General features: G+C 46.3%; 1 protein-coding gene across 2 annotated transcripts in view; it reads left to right on the top strand.

Moving 5' to 3' along the window:
• The window catches only part of eys (eyes shut homolog), a 161,776-nt gene that overhangs the window by 139,325 nt on the left and 8,441 nt on the right, over window positions 1–14,010 (top strand). For both annotated transcript variants that reach the window (XM_076018754.1, XM_076018755.1), the window contains exons 43-45: window positions 5,414–5,586; window positions 10,560–10,742; window positions 13,361–13,527. In XM_076018754.1, coding sequence (XP_075874869.1) covers window positions 5,414–5,586; window positions 10,560–10,742; window positions 13,361–13,527 — 523 coding nt within the window. The remainder of the gene's footprint in view (window positions 1–5,413; window positions 5,587–10,559; window positions 10,743–13,360; window positions 13,528–14,010) is intronic.

The raw sequence follows: 14,010 nt of genomic DNA, 5'->3' as shown, positions 1-14,010 counted from the left end.
TGAATGTTGTTTTGTTTTGTTTTTTGTTATTAAATAACATTCGTGATAGCTGCATTCCAGGATTGTTTTCAGGGTAGCGGTCTTATCAGATGTGCCTGGAAAGCGCATCTTACCGACATGAAAAGCAGAGGTGCAGCTCAGTCTGCAGGCGACCCCGTTTCTAAAACTGTAGCTGCAAAAACAAGTCCGACATTGTTATGATACCACGAAAATGTATTGCTGCTTTTTTTTTTTTTTTATTATTATTATTAGTTTTGAACTCTGTATAACCCGAACTGTCACCTTGTTATGAACACACGGGCCTCCATAGTGTTGATTGTGATCAGGAGAGATACAGCGATTCAATTTGCAGGAATGAATTATTGCTTTGCCGCAATCGAACGGACCAAATTATAAAAACAACACATAAAAGTAACCCAGACATCATCTTCTGCTGCGAGGATTGGGTGGAAATGAAGTGCGCGTGTGCGTGTGTGCACGTGTGTGCGCGCCCGCCCTTGAAGCCATTATCTGCCAAAAGCTTTTGTAAGGAACGTTGTGATCTCCGGTTAAAGGAACCCGTTCTCTGCCGTCTCTGACAGAAACACCTTATCGCAGCCTTATTCCAGTCATTATTCTTATTCATCCAGCATGTGTCACTCTTTCCCGCACAAGCTGTTGTTCACTAAAAGGCTGTATATCCTCCCCACTTTTTCTCTGTGCTTTGTTCAACCTCTCGTCATTGTGCCGTCAGTTTGGCCTCTGTGAAAGCACTTCTTTTTTCTTTTTTTTTTTGTTACAATTGTGGATCCAGGAAAATTCACAGACTTAAATCTAGTAAGATTTGCAGACGTCCATCTTAAAAAGCTCCAGTCTGCATCGCTTTCTGTCCTCAGTTATGGGTGTGGCTAACAAATTTGGGCCCAATGACTACAAAATCTGTTTCACATGACTGCTTGGCCTATAAAATCATCCATGTTTTTCCTCATTGAACAGCATTCAAATACATTAAATTACATGAAATTAAATTTACAGATTTAAATTTACCAAAAATTCAACATTTTTGCCTTTGAGTTTGTTTGTTTTTGCCTCTGTGTTCCCAGACGCTGTTAAAAAGGAACAGCCAGCAGGCAGCATTTGCGTTTGTAAATAAATTCTGCAGAAAGTCTCACCCTTAAAGACCTTTTTACCGAAATGTGTCTGCATATCACTTTTGTTTCTCATAAAGCCCAAGGTAAGGTAAAGTATATTTCTCTATCCCTCCTTGGATGGAAATGGCTTGAGAACGCAGTGGCCCATTTGAAAAGTTCAGAGTTCAAAATGTGAATTTAGTTTTAAAAGTGCTACAGAGAAGCGCGGCTCTCTGCAGAATGCGCTGCGCTCGGGGTCGGGCCGCCGCTCAGAAAAGTTCCCCCCGTCGCTCTGTATGCCTCCCCTTTTTTTCAGCGCGGAATTTATTTCAAGTATCATCTGAAGTCGGCTTCTCTGCGGCGCCGCGTTTCAAAAGGCTTTGCTGACTTTCTCCGGCGGGGGAGTTTTTTTTTTTTTTGCCAGGGTGCCTGGAGGAGGTCAGCGAGATATCGAGCAGCCGTCTGCTAAAAACAGGAGCGGGACGGAGCCAGGTGATCGCCGAGCGTAAATTCCACTTCAACCTCCTAACTCCCCCTCCCCCTCCCCCTCCCGCTCACGCACTCTCAAGGCAACGTAATTGAGTGGCAAACCAGCCGACTTTCGAATTGTTTTTTTTTTTATCTGCCTGCCCACCGGCTCGGCGTCGTCCAGTTGGCTTCTCGCAGTGCTGGAAAGCAGGTGGTGATTGAGCGCTAAAGCAGGTTCTCTCCCTTAAATAAAGCATCCGTAATCATAAATGCTGCATTTTTCAATGTTTCTAAAAGCAGGGGCACTGCCAGTCATGGGAGTAGCTAGCAAATTTTGACCCTAAAAACCTGTCCCCTGGATTCCCCATCCATTCAAATACATTAAATCACTTTAAATGACATTGAATTACTTACGACGACAGCAGTGGTTAGCGCTGCCGCCTCACAGTAAGAAGGTTGTGGGTTTGATTACGGGCCTGGGACCTTCCTGTGTGGACTTTGCGTGTTCTCCGTGTCTGGTTGGGTCCGAATTCTCCGGCTTCCACACACAGTCCAAAAACATGCATGAGAGGTGAACTGGGACCTCTAAATTTCCCGTGGGTGTGAGTGTGAATGGTTGTTTGTCTTTGTCTCAATGTGGCCCTGCAATGAACTGGCCACTTGTCCAGGGTGTCACCCTGCCTTCGCCCTATGACAGCTGGGAGAGGCTCCAGCAGACCCCCATGACCCTGAGTTCAGTATTCAGTATTGAAAATGGATGGATGGATGGATGGATGGATAATATCCGCTTGGTTGCGTTGCTTCCATTGTCAAGTATGGTAGAGTTTTTATCCAATCATATTTCAGCTATTGTCAGGTTCCATAAAATCTGCCAATACATTCAATTGCTTTTAGGTTTATTCAAGCTTTTCAATTGCTTTCAATCCCACAAAATAACATTGAATGACTTATTATTCACTCTTCTCACATTGCCAACAGCTCCGTGTTTTTAAATATATATTCCGCTGATGGATGAAGCCGCCTCAAACGCTTTTATCCCCGAGAACTGACGGCTTCAGTGGCTCATCAGCGCCTTGTCGCGGAAGCTCGTCATGGTGGTGGCGAGCGCTCAAGAAAGAACGTTCTGTAAATAGCTTGAAACGGCGGCGAGGCGGAGGGAGGGGGGGCGGGGCGGGGGAGGGTGCCCGTGGCCACCCGGCTCATTGTTGTGGCTGACAGGGATATCCTGAGCTAAGCGGTCAATTATTTATCGTTTTTATCTGGTACTCATTAGATTAAAAATGCAGCCTTCAGTAATTATTCATCTGGCCCACGGTGCGCTCGGGCGCACGGCGGCCTCTGATTGGCCCGCGCCACGACGCGCCGCGCCGCTGCTTTTTCGTCTTTCTTTTTTTTTTTTTTTTTTTTTTTTTGCCGCCATCGACGCGTTCGGATTTCGCTCGCAAACATTAGCGCAATCTCATCGCCGGAGCGATTAGCTCCGCCGAGTGAAAACAGCCTTTCGTCACCCCAATTTTTCATTAGGCCCATTAACAATCGAGTGCGTCTGTTTACTATTTACCTGCAGTTTAGTGCTGGGACGGCACATCGTCGGTGTTCTTTACCTGATATTTAAAGGGCAAAACAAAGTGTGGAATTCGCTTTTTTTTTTCCTGAGGATACATGAACAACTCGCAAAAAGTGAGTGAAATGTATGAAGAATTTCACCAACTTCTGTGACCTTTACATTGGCATTTCTTTTTTTGAACTGAGAACACTTAGTGGTGGATGTCTGGGTCGAACTCTTGCGTTGGGTGATTTTGCGGTTAACCACCTTGTCAAAGAGCAGCGTGTTCTGCAATAGGTACAGAGACACCGAACAATGGGACGGGTGCATTAAAAAAAAATGACAGAAGGTCAAATTAGCTCACCCTGTAATTGTTGTAGTTTGTTTGGATGCATTCAGAAATGCCTCTGGTGTTAATGGAGGTCTTTCTGAGCACATCTAAGGAAAATTGTTGTTTACTTGCTAAATTGGATTTTTTTATTTTTTTCAAGGTCAGTGGTGTTGCCGTGCCTTTAAGGTCCTTTTCACTATAACTTTAAAAAAAATAAAATAAAAAAAAAATAACCAAAAGAAAACATCGAATAAAACTGTCCATTGTACCGGAAGTTTTACTTTAAAAATAAATCTAATATATATGAAAGCAGCCGAGTCCCCAAACCATTGATTGGAGTTACCAACCTTCAGCAGTTCATTTCAAGTGTTGTGTTATTGCCATTTTCAGACCTTTATTATTCAAATCAGACTCAGCAGAGTAGCCTGGCGTGATTGATTCCCCCCCAAAAATATATTCCACATCACACACGGCCGTGTGTGCAATCAAAGTCCACACGTGTAGATGGGTTACTGGCTTGGATTGGCTGATTTGTTTGTCCTTTTTTTTTTTTTTTGACTTGATGCTGTTGCAGACTTGCAACAGAATGTGTTCTTCCAACTCAGTGATCACACCTCCCAGCCAATCTCGCCTTCGCACAGCTCACCTTTCTCAACTGCAAAGAAACGGAAGGGGGAGGGAGGAGGAGGAGGAGGTGTGGGGGGGGGGGGGGAGTGGAGTATCAGAAGAACCGCCGCTCAAGTCCTGCAAGACGACGCGAGGCGCAGATTAGCGGCGCTCCCAGGAACTACAGCGCGGAGGCAGTTATACCGCTCGGTATTTGATGCTGCTCGTCAGAGATCAGATTCGTGACGTCTGTCGCCTCTGACGAGCTCACAATCGCCGCCGTTTGGGAGACGTCGGTCGCGCAAACTGGCAGCGACTTAACTTATCTGGGAATCGACACCGGCGGCCTTTTTTGATAAACACACGGCGGATTTTCGCCAGATTATGAGGCGTCTTTTTCTGTGCGGCGTTCCGCTACGGTGACAGAATGTAAATATTTCATCCCTGAGAAGCCGGGGAGTTTATTTATTTATTTATTTATTTATTTCTCGAGGAGCAAACTCCATCGCGCAGCGCTGCTGCTCAAAACACATTATTAATGTATAAATTTGAAGCCCCGCCGTTGCTTCCTCTTTTTGATATTACACCTCTCAGAGTCGTGCGCGCTTTATAAAGCCCCCCCCACCCACCCACCAGCAGCCACCCCACACACACACACTCTCACCATCACCACCAGCCCTATTACTTTGCATGCTCTATCACCCCACCACCCCCCATTTCCTGCCTCTTGCCTCCAGAGAAGCCAAGCACAGTGAATAGGCAGAGAGGAGGAGAAGAAGAAGAAGAAGAAGAAGACGTGGGAAATATCGTACAATTTCTAGTTATAAAGTTTTTGCGGCGCGCCACTAATCTTCCTCTGTGTGCTTCCTCCCCCTCCCCTCGTTTTTTTTCTTTTTTTTTTTTTTCATTTTTCTCTTGCCGTGAGATATGTGAAAGACTGTCTGCTGCCAAGACGACTGCACTCCTAACAAGACTTTCCCTTTTCCCCGGTGCTCCTCGCGCATTACTCAAATTGTTGCATTTCGCAGAATCTCGTATATCATACATTTTCTTTACTTTTTTTCACTTTTTCATCAGGTTGGGAACATTTGCTCCCCGGCTTCTTCTTCTTCTTCTTCTTCTCTTTTTTTTTTTTTACAAAAAATAAAATCTTTCAGCCATCACCGGTCGGTCGGGGGCAGTTTGATCATCGGCCCCCGTGGCTGTGTGTTCCTCTCCGGGCCAGCGAGTACAGCGCCGCTGCAACCAAAGCATCTCAGCGTGTTTGCTTTGCAATGCCAACCCCAACCTCTCCCCCCACCCCCCACCCCCCAGCCCCAAGCTCCAATGAACTGTCCCCCTGTCCTCACGCAGCGACGGCGAGGACTGGTTCTGCGAGTGCGCCCCGCTCTACGCCGGCCGGCTGTGCCAGTTCAGCGCCTGCGAGCGCGACCCCTGCAGTCACGGAGCCACGTGCATCCCCAAGTCGCCGCTGGAGGCCGTGTGCCTCTGCCCGTACGGACGGCAGGGTCTGCTGTGCGACGAACGTGAGTGGAAACGCGCCCGGCAGATTTTTTTTTTTAATGGCCTCGTTAGGAAGCCGATGTGCAAAAGGGCAAATAAGATCCGGCGGTGAAATAAAAGGATTAATGAAATGAAATTGTGCTGAAAAGGCAAAAAAAAAAAGAAAGAAAATGTCATCCCGCAGCCAAATAGCCAAGGCGGAAGATCCACATCTGAATTGAAAAAAAAAAATAAAATTAAAAAAAAAAGCTTATGAAAATGTTTTTTGTTACGTAAAAGAAATTTTCTGCAAAAATCCTCTTAGCAGTCTGGCTGCACAGCCGGGTGTTGACGAGGAACTCCTCTCTTTTTTATTCATTTCCAGCCACGTTAGGTAAGCTAGATTGACTTCCTCCCGTCTGGGTCACTTATTTCTCCATTTGATGATTCACCGCTGTAACGCCTTTCCCGTTACACAGCTTTACGAAAGTTTTTTTTTCTTTCTTTCTTTTTTTGCATCAGCAGTGTCAAGATGCTGAGACAGAACGCTGGAGACGAACGCTAGCAACTTAGCTCCTCACTGTTTCAACCGTGTGCATTAATAACGCTGGGAATGAACACGTGCCGTCGTCTCCCTCGGAAATAAATGCATTGTGACTACAAAGAAGCTATCAGCAGAACGTACCGACACATTAGCACCCAAGTTCTTTCCTTTTTTTGCAGTTAAAGGCCAAATATGTAACATTTAAGGATAGATATGCATCTAGGCAAATATAAATAAATACATGTGTGCTTTTAATTCAGTGTTTTCGCCTGCTCACAAATAGCCTTGACAGTGCACCTGTAGAGGGCCAGTAACCCTGAACGCAATCTGCTTTTTTTTGCCTTGACATCACAGCTAGCATGAGAAATATGTAGAATCTAGAACCAAAATCAAGCAAAATGTTTTTTTTTTTATTTACAGTCAGATGCAAATGCTAGCATGCTGAAATTAACCTGACGACAGCAGTAAAAACAACCGCTGGAATAAGAGCTCTGCAAACTCCTATTAGCATTTAGCTCAGAGCATTTGCACTCAGAGGCTACAGACTCGTGTTTATTCCCTTAAAAGTCTTAAATAATGCAACCGCTAAAAGCTTATAGGAGATTCTGTTGGGTGGGGGGGGGAGTAAAACCGACCTATTCTTAATGGCAGTTCTATCCGAGGGCGGCTTCCACAGATAGCGGTTCTGCCAACAAAAGGGGTTCAGCGCAGCTAACTGCACTCAGAGCAGCGGGGGGGGAGGGAGCTTGAGGTATGAGTCGCTCAGCCTTGTTGCAGCCCCTGACACACTCACCACTTTCATGTCAAACAAGACTGATTTTTTTTTTACTCCGCTCACATGTGATAAATAACTGATAGAAATCAACATTGTTAGTCACTTGTGATAAATACAAAAGGAAATACGGAACAGCGAAAGCTCTTTTCTGCTTTTTCTCGCTTACGGATCAAAAACATGTAGGTTTTTTTTTTTTTTTCTTCCTTTTGTTTAGCCGTTCTAAAAAGAGATAGCTTTACCACGCATAATTGTTCCAGCCCTAAGCTGCACGGGCGGAAAGCACAGGAAAGGGAAGATCAGGAAGTGGGGGTTGGATACTGGAGTGCCTCAAGAATCGACTTCATGCAACATTAATGGACGTTTTACGCAACTTCACTCAGAATTATTAACGATCCGCCCTTGTGCAATAGTGCCCCCCCCTCCCCCTTCATAGAGATTCATGTTTACAATTAATAGACAAATAAAAATGCTAGAGACAATAGAGTACTTGGTTATGATTGAAAAAAAAAAAATGCGGTATTGCCGTGCCTTGTTTCTCCACATTCCCCTCACAGGTTCCTCCTCCTGTTTTGCCATATTTTTGAAATTCTGACGTCCACGCGCAAACCGGAATGACAATTTTATTTTTGCACTTGTACAGTCGACACGATGCATTAAGTGACAGGGGGAACAAAGAGGGAGAAAAGTTCCACGAGAAAAGTAATGCCAGGAGTGTTTTTTTTTTTCCCTTCTTTCTCCCTCTCCACAGCCTCAAAATAGACAAACAATGGCTTGCGCGTGTGTGTAGACGCGCGATTATGTAACGCGTCTTTATTTAGAGCGTCATATTTTGATAGTTACGCCTGGTACGTTGCCTCTTTAATGGCTTTGGCACGCGTGCCTGCATACTTGTTTGCAGTTTTCAGTGATACACTGACCTTTCACACTTCCCATGCAGTGTGTGATGCGCTCTGTCACCGCCAATTACAGCGTGTTGTGTGCTGTGGACTTAGCCAACGACGACGACGACGACGGAAAGACGCGCTGGAACACAATTGTAGAAACCCAATGAAACCCTGATGATGATTTTGAGTTGATGATGTATTTACACAGCAAACACCGTGTTTATGCTACACGTCTGAGGGAGAAATAAGGGAGTAATGAGTGAATGAGCGGAATAAAAAGCAGCGGATTTACCCATTAATTTGCAATCTGCAAACACATCTCTTCCCTACAGCTCAGGCCCTCGTTGCACATCTTGAATAGACTCTGATTTCTTTAAAGAAACTACAAATATTCTTGAAATATTGTTCATGCGTCCCCCTCTGCTCTGACAGAGACAAAGAATTCCAGCCCACAATCCTGTGCTGCCACCAGGTTTGCAACAATCAGACCTGAATCATCCGAAATGTGCGTTGACTTTGAATATTTGGTGATTATTTTTGCAGTTATTTTTGGAGACTCTGTGCGAAGAGAAATCTTTGAATTTCAAATGCAGTGAGGCGAGCTCGGCAACGTTCGCAATGAGGTCATTGAGGGAATGAACGGACCATGGTAACAGGGTTTGGTTTCGATTTTTCTTGCTACTTTTGCCCTTTTTCTGCCATAGTTTTTGATCTTTGAGTGGTTCACCATCGTTCAAGCTTTTCTAAAAATTAGATATGCACATCAGACTCTGCCAACTATAAGCTGGGAAGTCACTATCATATATTGTGTACTGTTTTGTGCAGTGCACTACAGTAGTATGCATAGATTGTGTGCAGTCTCAATCTGTGTATTTTGCAATCTATCACAGGATTACACACCTTTACAATGTACTTTTTTTTTTTTTTTTTTTTTGCCTTAATCTGGGACAGTGCTAGCAAAATGATTAAAATGACTTTAATTAAGCGAGTCATTCCTGCTTAATTAAAGCAGCGAGAAGCCGGTTGGCAGCTTCAGTAGGAGCTTCCCTCCATCGATCCGTCTTCTATCAGTGCTCCTCCTGAGCTCAGGTTGGGGGCCAAGGCGGAGTTACAACCCCGGACAAGTTGCAAGACAAACAACCATTCTGACTCACACCTAAGGCCAGTTTAGTGTTGTCAAGTAGCTTAACGCACTTCTGTGGCCGAAGGAACTCTAACACACACGCAGACACACACAGGGGCTCAGGAATTGAACCCTCAACCTCTTAGGTGACAGTGACACTGCGACCACCCCATTTATTGCTTATTTTCAAAAACATACACAGTAGAACCCCAATGATTAAAAGCCAAGCGTGCAAGATCTCGCAGCCTCTAATGGTTGGAAAGTGTACTGCAACCTCTGTTCACATCGGTCCCTGTTTTCTGTCGTCCCGCTTGATCGCGCATGCCTCTCGATCAGCTGCGATGTCACAAAAAACTGATCCAGGTCCACATTTTCTTTCATTCTTTATGTAAATATAGCAGAAATTCTTCTTATTAGCAAATGAAAACACACCAGTTATTCCTGTTTCGAGACTGCATCTTCTTTTATTACGATCATGCAAATAGAGCCTCACACACAGAAGAACTTTGAGGAAAACAAAAAAGTTAGATGAAATACTGCTTTAAAAATTGTGTCTGTTTTGTTTTTTTGTTGTTTTTTTTTAAGTTAAATATTTACTGAATAGCAGAATACCGTTAACATCATATCCTATATCTAAACCTATACTGTTCTACTGTTTGCCCGGCCAAATGTATTAGAATCCCCATTAATCAGTTCACATATGTAATTAATTTACACAGACGGCTCCGGAATAATTCATCCATGAACAGAGTAAACAGCTCAAGGTCATTTAATTTAGTAATGATGTCGAATGTTTGTATCTTGTCTGAACAGGTGGACTGAACACACACGCACACACACACACTCATACTCATACCAAAATAATTCAAATAAGCTGTCGCTGGAACACCATTTGCCGGAACAATAGGCAAATAAAGCCGGGGCAGACTGCAGATGATAACACAAGTATTTTCAGCGTTATTAATAATTTAGCAGCCAAACAGAGCTGAGGGCAGTCACACGGGGTGGAGGGGGGGGGAGCGGGGCTGGGGGGTGGCTCTGAACTCTTCCCAGCCACCGCCCGGGGCTGCGCAGGGATGTGCGAGGTGTTTTCACAGGGAAGAAGAGACGCGGCCGCGTGTTTGAAAGCGCTGCCTCGGTGTCGGAGCGAGATGTAATGTTGAATGAGCGCTGGGACGCTTTACAGTGAGCCCCCCTCTCCTCTCGCCTCTCCCCTCTGTGTTAAATCAAGTCCGCGGCTGCACCGAGGAGGACCACAGGCAAGGAGGAGCATCCCTTAACAAGTCGACGTGAGGTTGTAATTGAATATTGCAAGGATTACGGCGCCGCCCTCGTACGAGGCTTGGGCGCGACGGCGAGGAGCCCCGAATCCATCCTAAATAGCTTTTAATGAAAATAGAATAGGACTGAGGTGGTGATGGTGTTTGAAAACAGGTCATCATGCAATAGCGTCGGGGGGGGGGGGGGGGGGGGGGGCGAGTGAGGTCTGGCTCACCGAGGCCAAGGACGCGGTAATGTGTAGCAACAGTGCCATCTTTTGGCGGCTGGCGGAAGAGGCGATAAATCAGGCCCGTTCTCTGGTCTCTCCTCCTCACACACGCACACGCACACACACACACGCGTCAGGCACAGTTCCAACACAGACTGGACATCAACACGTGTGTGCTCTTGTGTGTTTATCTGTGTCACAGCCATCAACATCACCCGTCCCCGGTTCGGCGGAAACGACGAGTTTGGCTACACGTCCTTCGCGGCCCACTCCTCCCTGCCCAGCCTCAGCCTCTTCTACGAGTTCAGGCTGCAGTTCACGCTGGCCGGCGGCTCGTCCGCGGCCAAAGACAACCTGGTGATGTTCGCCGGCCACAAAGGACAAGGTGAGGCGATCAGAGCGGCTGACCGTCGTCGCGGTGGTCTCATCAATTGATGCGTCTTCAAAACACGATTCAACTCACGGACTTGCAGCCACATCCAGATGCATTAAAGGTCCAGTGTGTGAATTTAAGATTTTTGTATTGGTTAAAGCTTAACATTCTGCCCATGAATACATTAATAAATGTGTAGACTCGTGGTACAATAAAAGTCATTTGGTTTAAACCCTTCGATTTTAATCGCATTAGTGTCCTTGAGTTAACCTTGCGATTAATGGCATTTTTTTTTTTAACCTGCTCTATATGTAACTTTTGATTGTGTTTCTTAAACTCTTTGAAAAAAAATTCCATCAAAAGGAGTTTCAGTTAACGCGTTAACTTCAACAGCGCCAATGTATGTGTATATATATTCCTTAGATACAAAGCTTCTTCTTTTTTTTTTACGCACTGGACCTTTAATGCCTTTTTTGGGTATGTTATCTGCTGTGTATGCTAATGCACTCTCCCTCGCAATAGATTTTCGCCTCTTTTCAGATCCTCTGATGAGAATCCCCTCCCTCCCTCCCACCCACCCACCCACCCCCCCGCCCCGAAAGCATCCTGTTCTGTTTCTCTGCTGATTTTAGGCAAATCAATGACGAGTCTTCCCACAGTGCGGCAGTTTGTTGATTTGCTTCCGAAGTGCCATTGTTCTCGACTCCCGCGAAGGGGAAAAAAAAAAAAAAAAAAAAAAACAACACCGCCGGCCGCCGCCACAGAACAAACGGGCCCGCAGCCGTCAAAGTTAATTGCATTAATCCGACTGTCAGGCACAGGTGCATGCGACGCTGTCAGCAGCCATCGCTTCAAATTAAGGGCCTGCCTCAGCGCGGGGTCAGATTGGGCCGCAGGTAAACACGCTGCACGTCTTTGTCGCCGGCGCACTTTGTCAAGATGCGAAGGAGTGAAAGAAAAGCAGGAGAATCTCGCCGGAGAATCTCTCCGGTCCCCCCCACCCCCCGTAGCGCAGTTCATCAAGGCGGAGGCGAAAGAGGAAACAAGAGGGATATGAATAATGAAATGCTCGTCAGGAGCGGCGGGTGGGTGGGGGGGGGGGGGGCGGAGGGGGGTTACGGTGCACATTCAAAGGCGGAATATCAGACCAGATGAATGTGAGCAATCCACAAGATAATTGGATTAATGAAGTGGCTTCTTTTGATCAGCGGGAAGAAAAAAAATGCACGCAGGAACGGGAGCGGAGTTAATTAATATATCCATTCAGGGCAGGAAGCAGGATGTTGAGACAATCAGGCTGACGGCAGCGGCGGGAGAAAGAGAAAAAAAAAATTGCGTGACCACACAAGAAATACAACAACTCAGCGTCACAAATCCAGTCGTGATGTTTGTGTCCGTTTGCAGATTTGCTTCCAATTGTCTGCTTGATGATGATCTTCTCGATCTTTGATATTAATGTATTACACATTTAATCCGTCGTATTATTTATTTAGTATGGCTGTGTCTCTCCGGGGAGGTAAACAACATAATTTATGTCGTCAGGGAACCTTTTCTGAATGGCAGGATCTTATTTTTTTTGGCAACACATCCTACGTTTATTTTACCCTTTTCTTTTTTTGTTGGTTCAGTCTGGTCCTTCAGTCTGTCGACAACAGGCTGTGGTGTTAACGCTTCGACTGGGCTGCAAACACCCGAAACAGGGGGTCTGCGCAATCATCACAACTTGGTGGGAAAAAGTGGAAACAAAGGACGAGAAAGATTCATCCAGTTAAACATAATCAACGGTTCAGGCGTAGTTCAGCTGACCTGTGGGAAGATCACCGCTTGAACCTGTGAGTCTTTGCCCTGTTACCTTCGGTCCAACTACTTGCCTGCCAGATGATTTAAGGAGGCCGAGAGGAAGAGCAGACGTGAAGTTAGTTAGTCTGAGCCACGGGGACGCTGAGAATAGCGGTTAGATAGAGGCTCCTGATTGGCTGTGGTGACCCCTGAAGGCAACAGCTGGAAGGAGAAGACCTGCAGTCAAGCCTCAATGGGAATACAAGCGTGTTCATCATCGTCCCGTTCCCACGCTCGGCTCTCCTCGGCTGTCTGACACGTGAGCGCAGCGGTGGAACCGACTTGCGGCCGTCAACGTTTGGGATGCGGGAAGTCCTGCGAGGATTCCTCGAGTGACACCGTGTAAATAATGCAGGCCCGAGATGTGGGGCGGCACGGCCGGGGGGCGGAGCCTGCGTCGGTGCGTTGTGGTGTTTCTAAAGCAGAACTTTGCGTTGAAATTTCAACCACGTGCCAACGTGCAGCCCACTGACGTTTGCTAGTCGCTGTTGTTGAGTCTGGCAGGTAGAAACTTCCAGGCCATCAACAGATTGACTGGAGACGGCTATTGGTTGAAGTTCTTCCCATCAAGAGAAAACAACCAAATGTGCTGCATTCATTTCGAGAATTTCTACATCAACACACTAACTTGAACAGAAGCAAAATGTCCCTTTTTATCTGCTGTATGAGGAGCATATTTGTTCTTTTAGGTTCAAGTCCAGCGGAGATTCTCCTGCAGAACTTTCCCTTTTTTTTTGTCCCTCATCATCTTCTTCTCCGCTCGCCGCAAAACTTTCCCCCGCCCTCTCCAGGCAGCAACGGCGACGACTTTTTCGCGCTGGGCCTGCGCGGCGGCCGAGTGGTGCACAGGTTCAACCTGGGCTCGGGCGTGGCCACCGTCGTGAGCGAGCGGCTGAACCGGAGCATCAACATTCACACGGTGACGTTCGGGAGGTCCAGGAGAACGGGATGGCTGAAGGTGGGTGAATAATTGATGGCGAGGAGCTCCCGCCGCCGCACCGACATGCGATGTGCATCCGCGGGCAGACGACGACTTCAAGGAAGTGCTGCCGGGAAGATGTAGGAGGGGGAGAAAGAAAAAAAAGAAGAAAAAAAAAACGCCTGGGTGTGTGCATCTGCACGGCTGACGTCTTCACGAAGTGCTTTTATTTTCTTCCCAGATGTACAGCTTCTGTTTTTCACTGGCGTACCAGAAATATTTTCCACAACTTTTTTTATTTTCTGTTTCTGTTTGGCTCTTTTACTTGTGAAGTGATTAATAATCCTCAGGCGCGAAAAGCCGGGACTCTGTCGTGGAAAATCCTAATCACAGCCCTCCGCTGGGTGCGAGACGGAAAGCTCCCGGTGATGCTGCTGCTGCTGCTGCTGCTGCTGCTCTCTGTTCTGCTCAGGTCTTAAAAATAAGAGCAATAAATACATTTTTGTCATCTTTTTTCACCCA

This window comes from Nelusetta ayraudi, unplaced genomic scaffold, assembly GCF_046127955.1.
Source record: "Nelusetta ayraudi isolate G7.1 ecotype Tasmania unplaced genomic scaffold, CSIRO-AGI_Nayr_v1 ptg000008l, whole genome shotgun sequence".
In the NCBI taxonomy this organism is placed as follows: Eukaryota; Metazoa; Chordata; class Actinopteri; order Tetraodontiformes; family Monacanthidae; genus Nelusetta; species Nelusetta ayraudi.
Note: the sequence above shows the minus strand (reverse complement) of the source record. Positions and strands in the feature narration are given on the sequence as shown.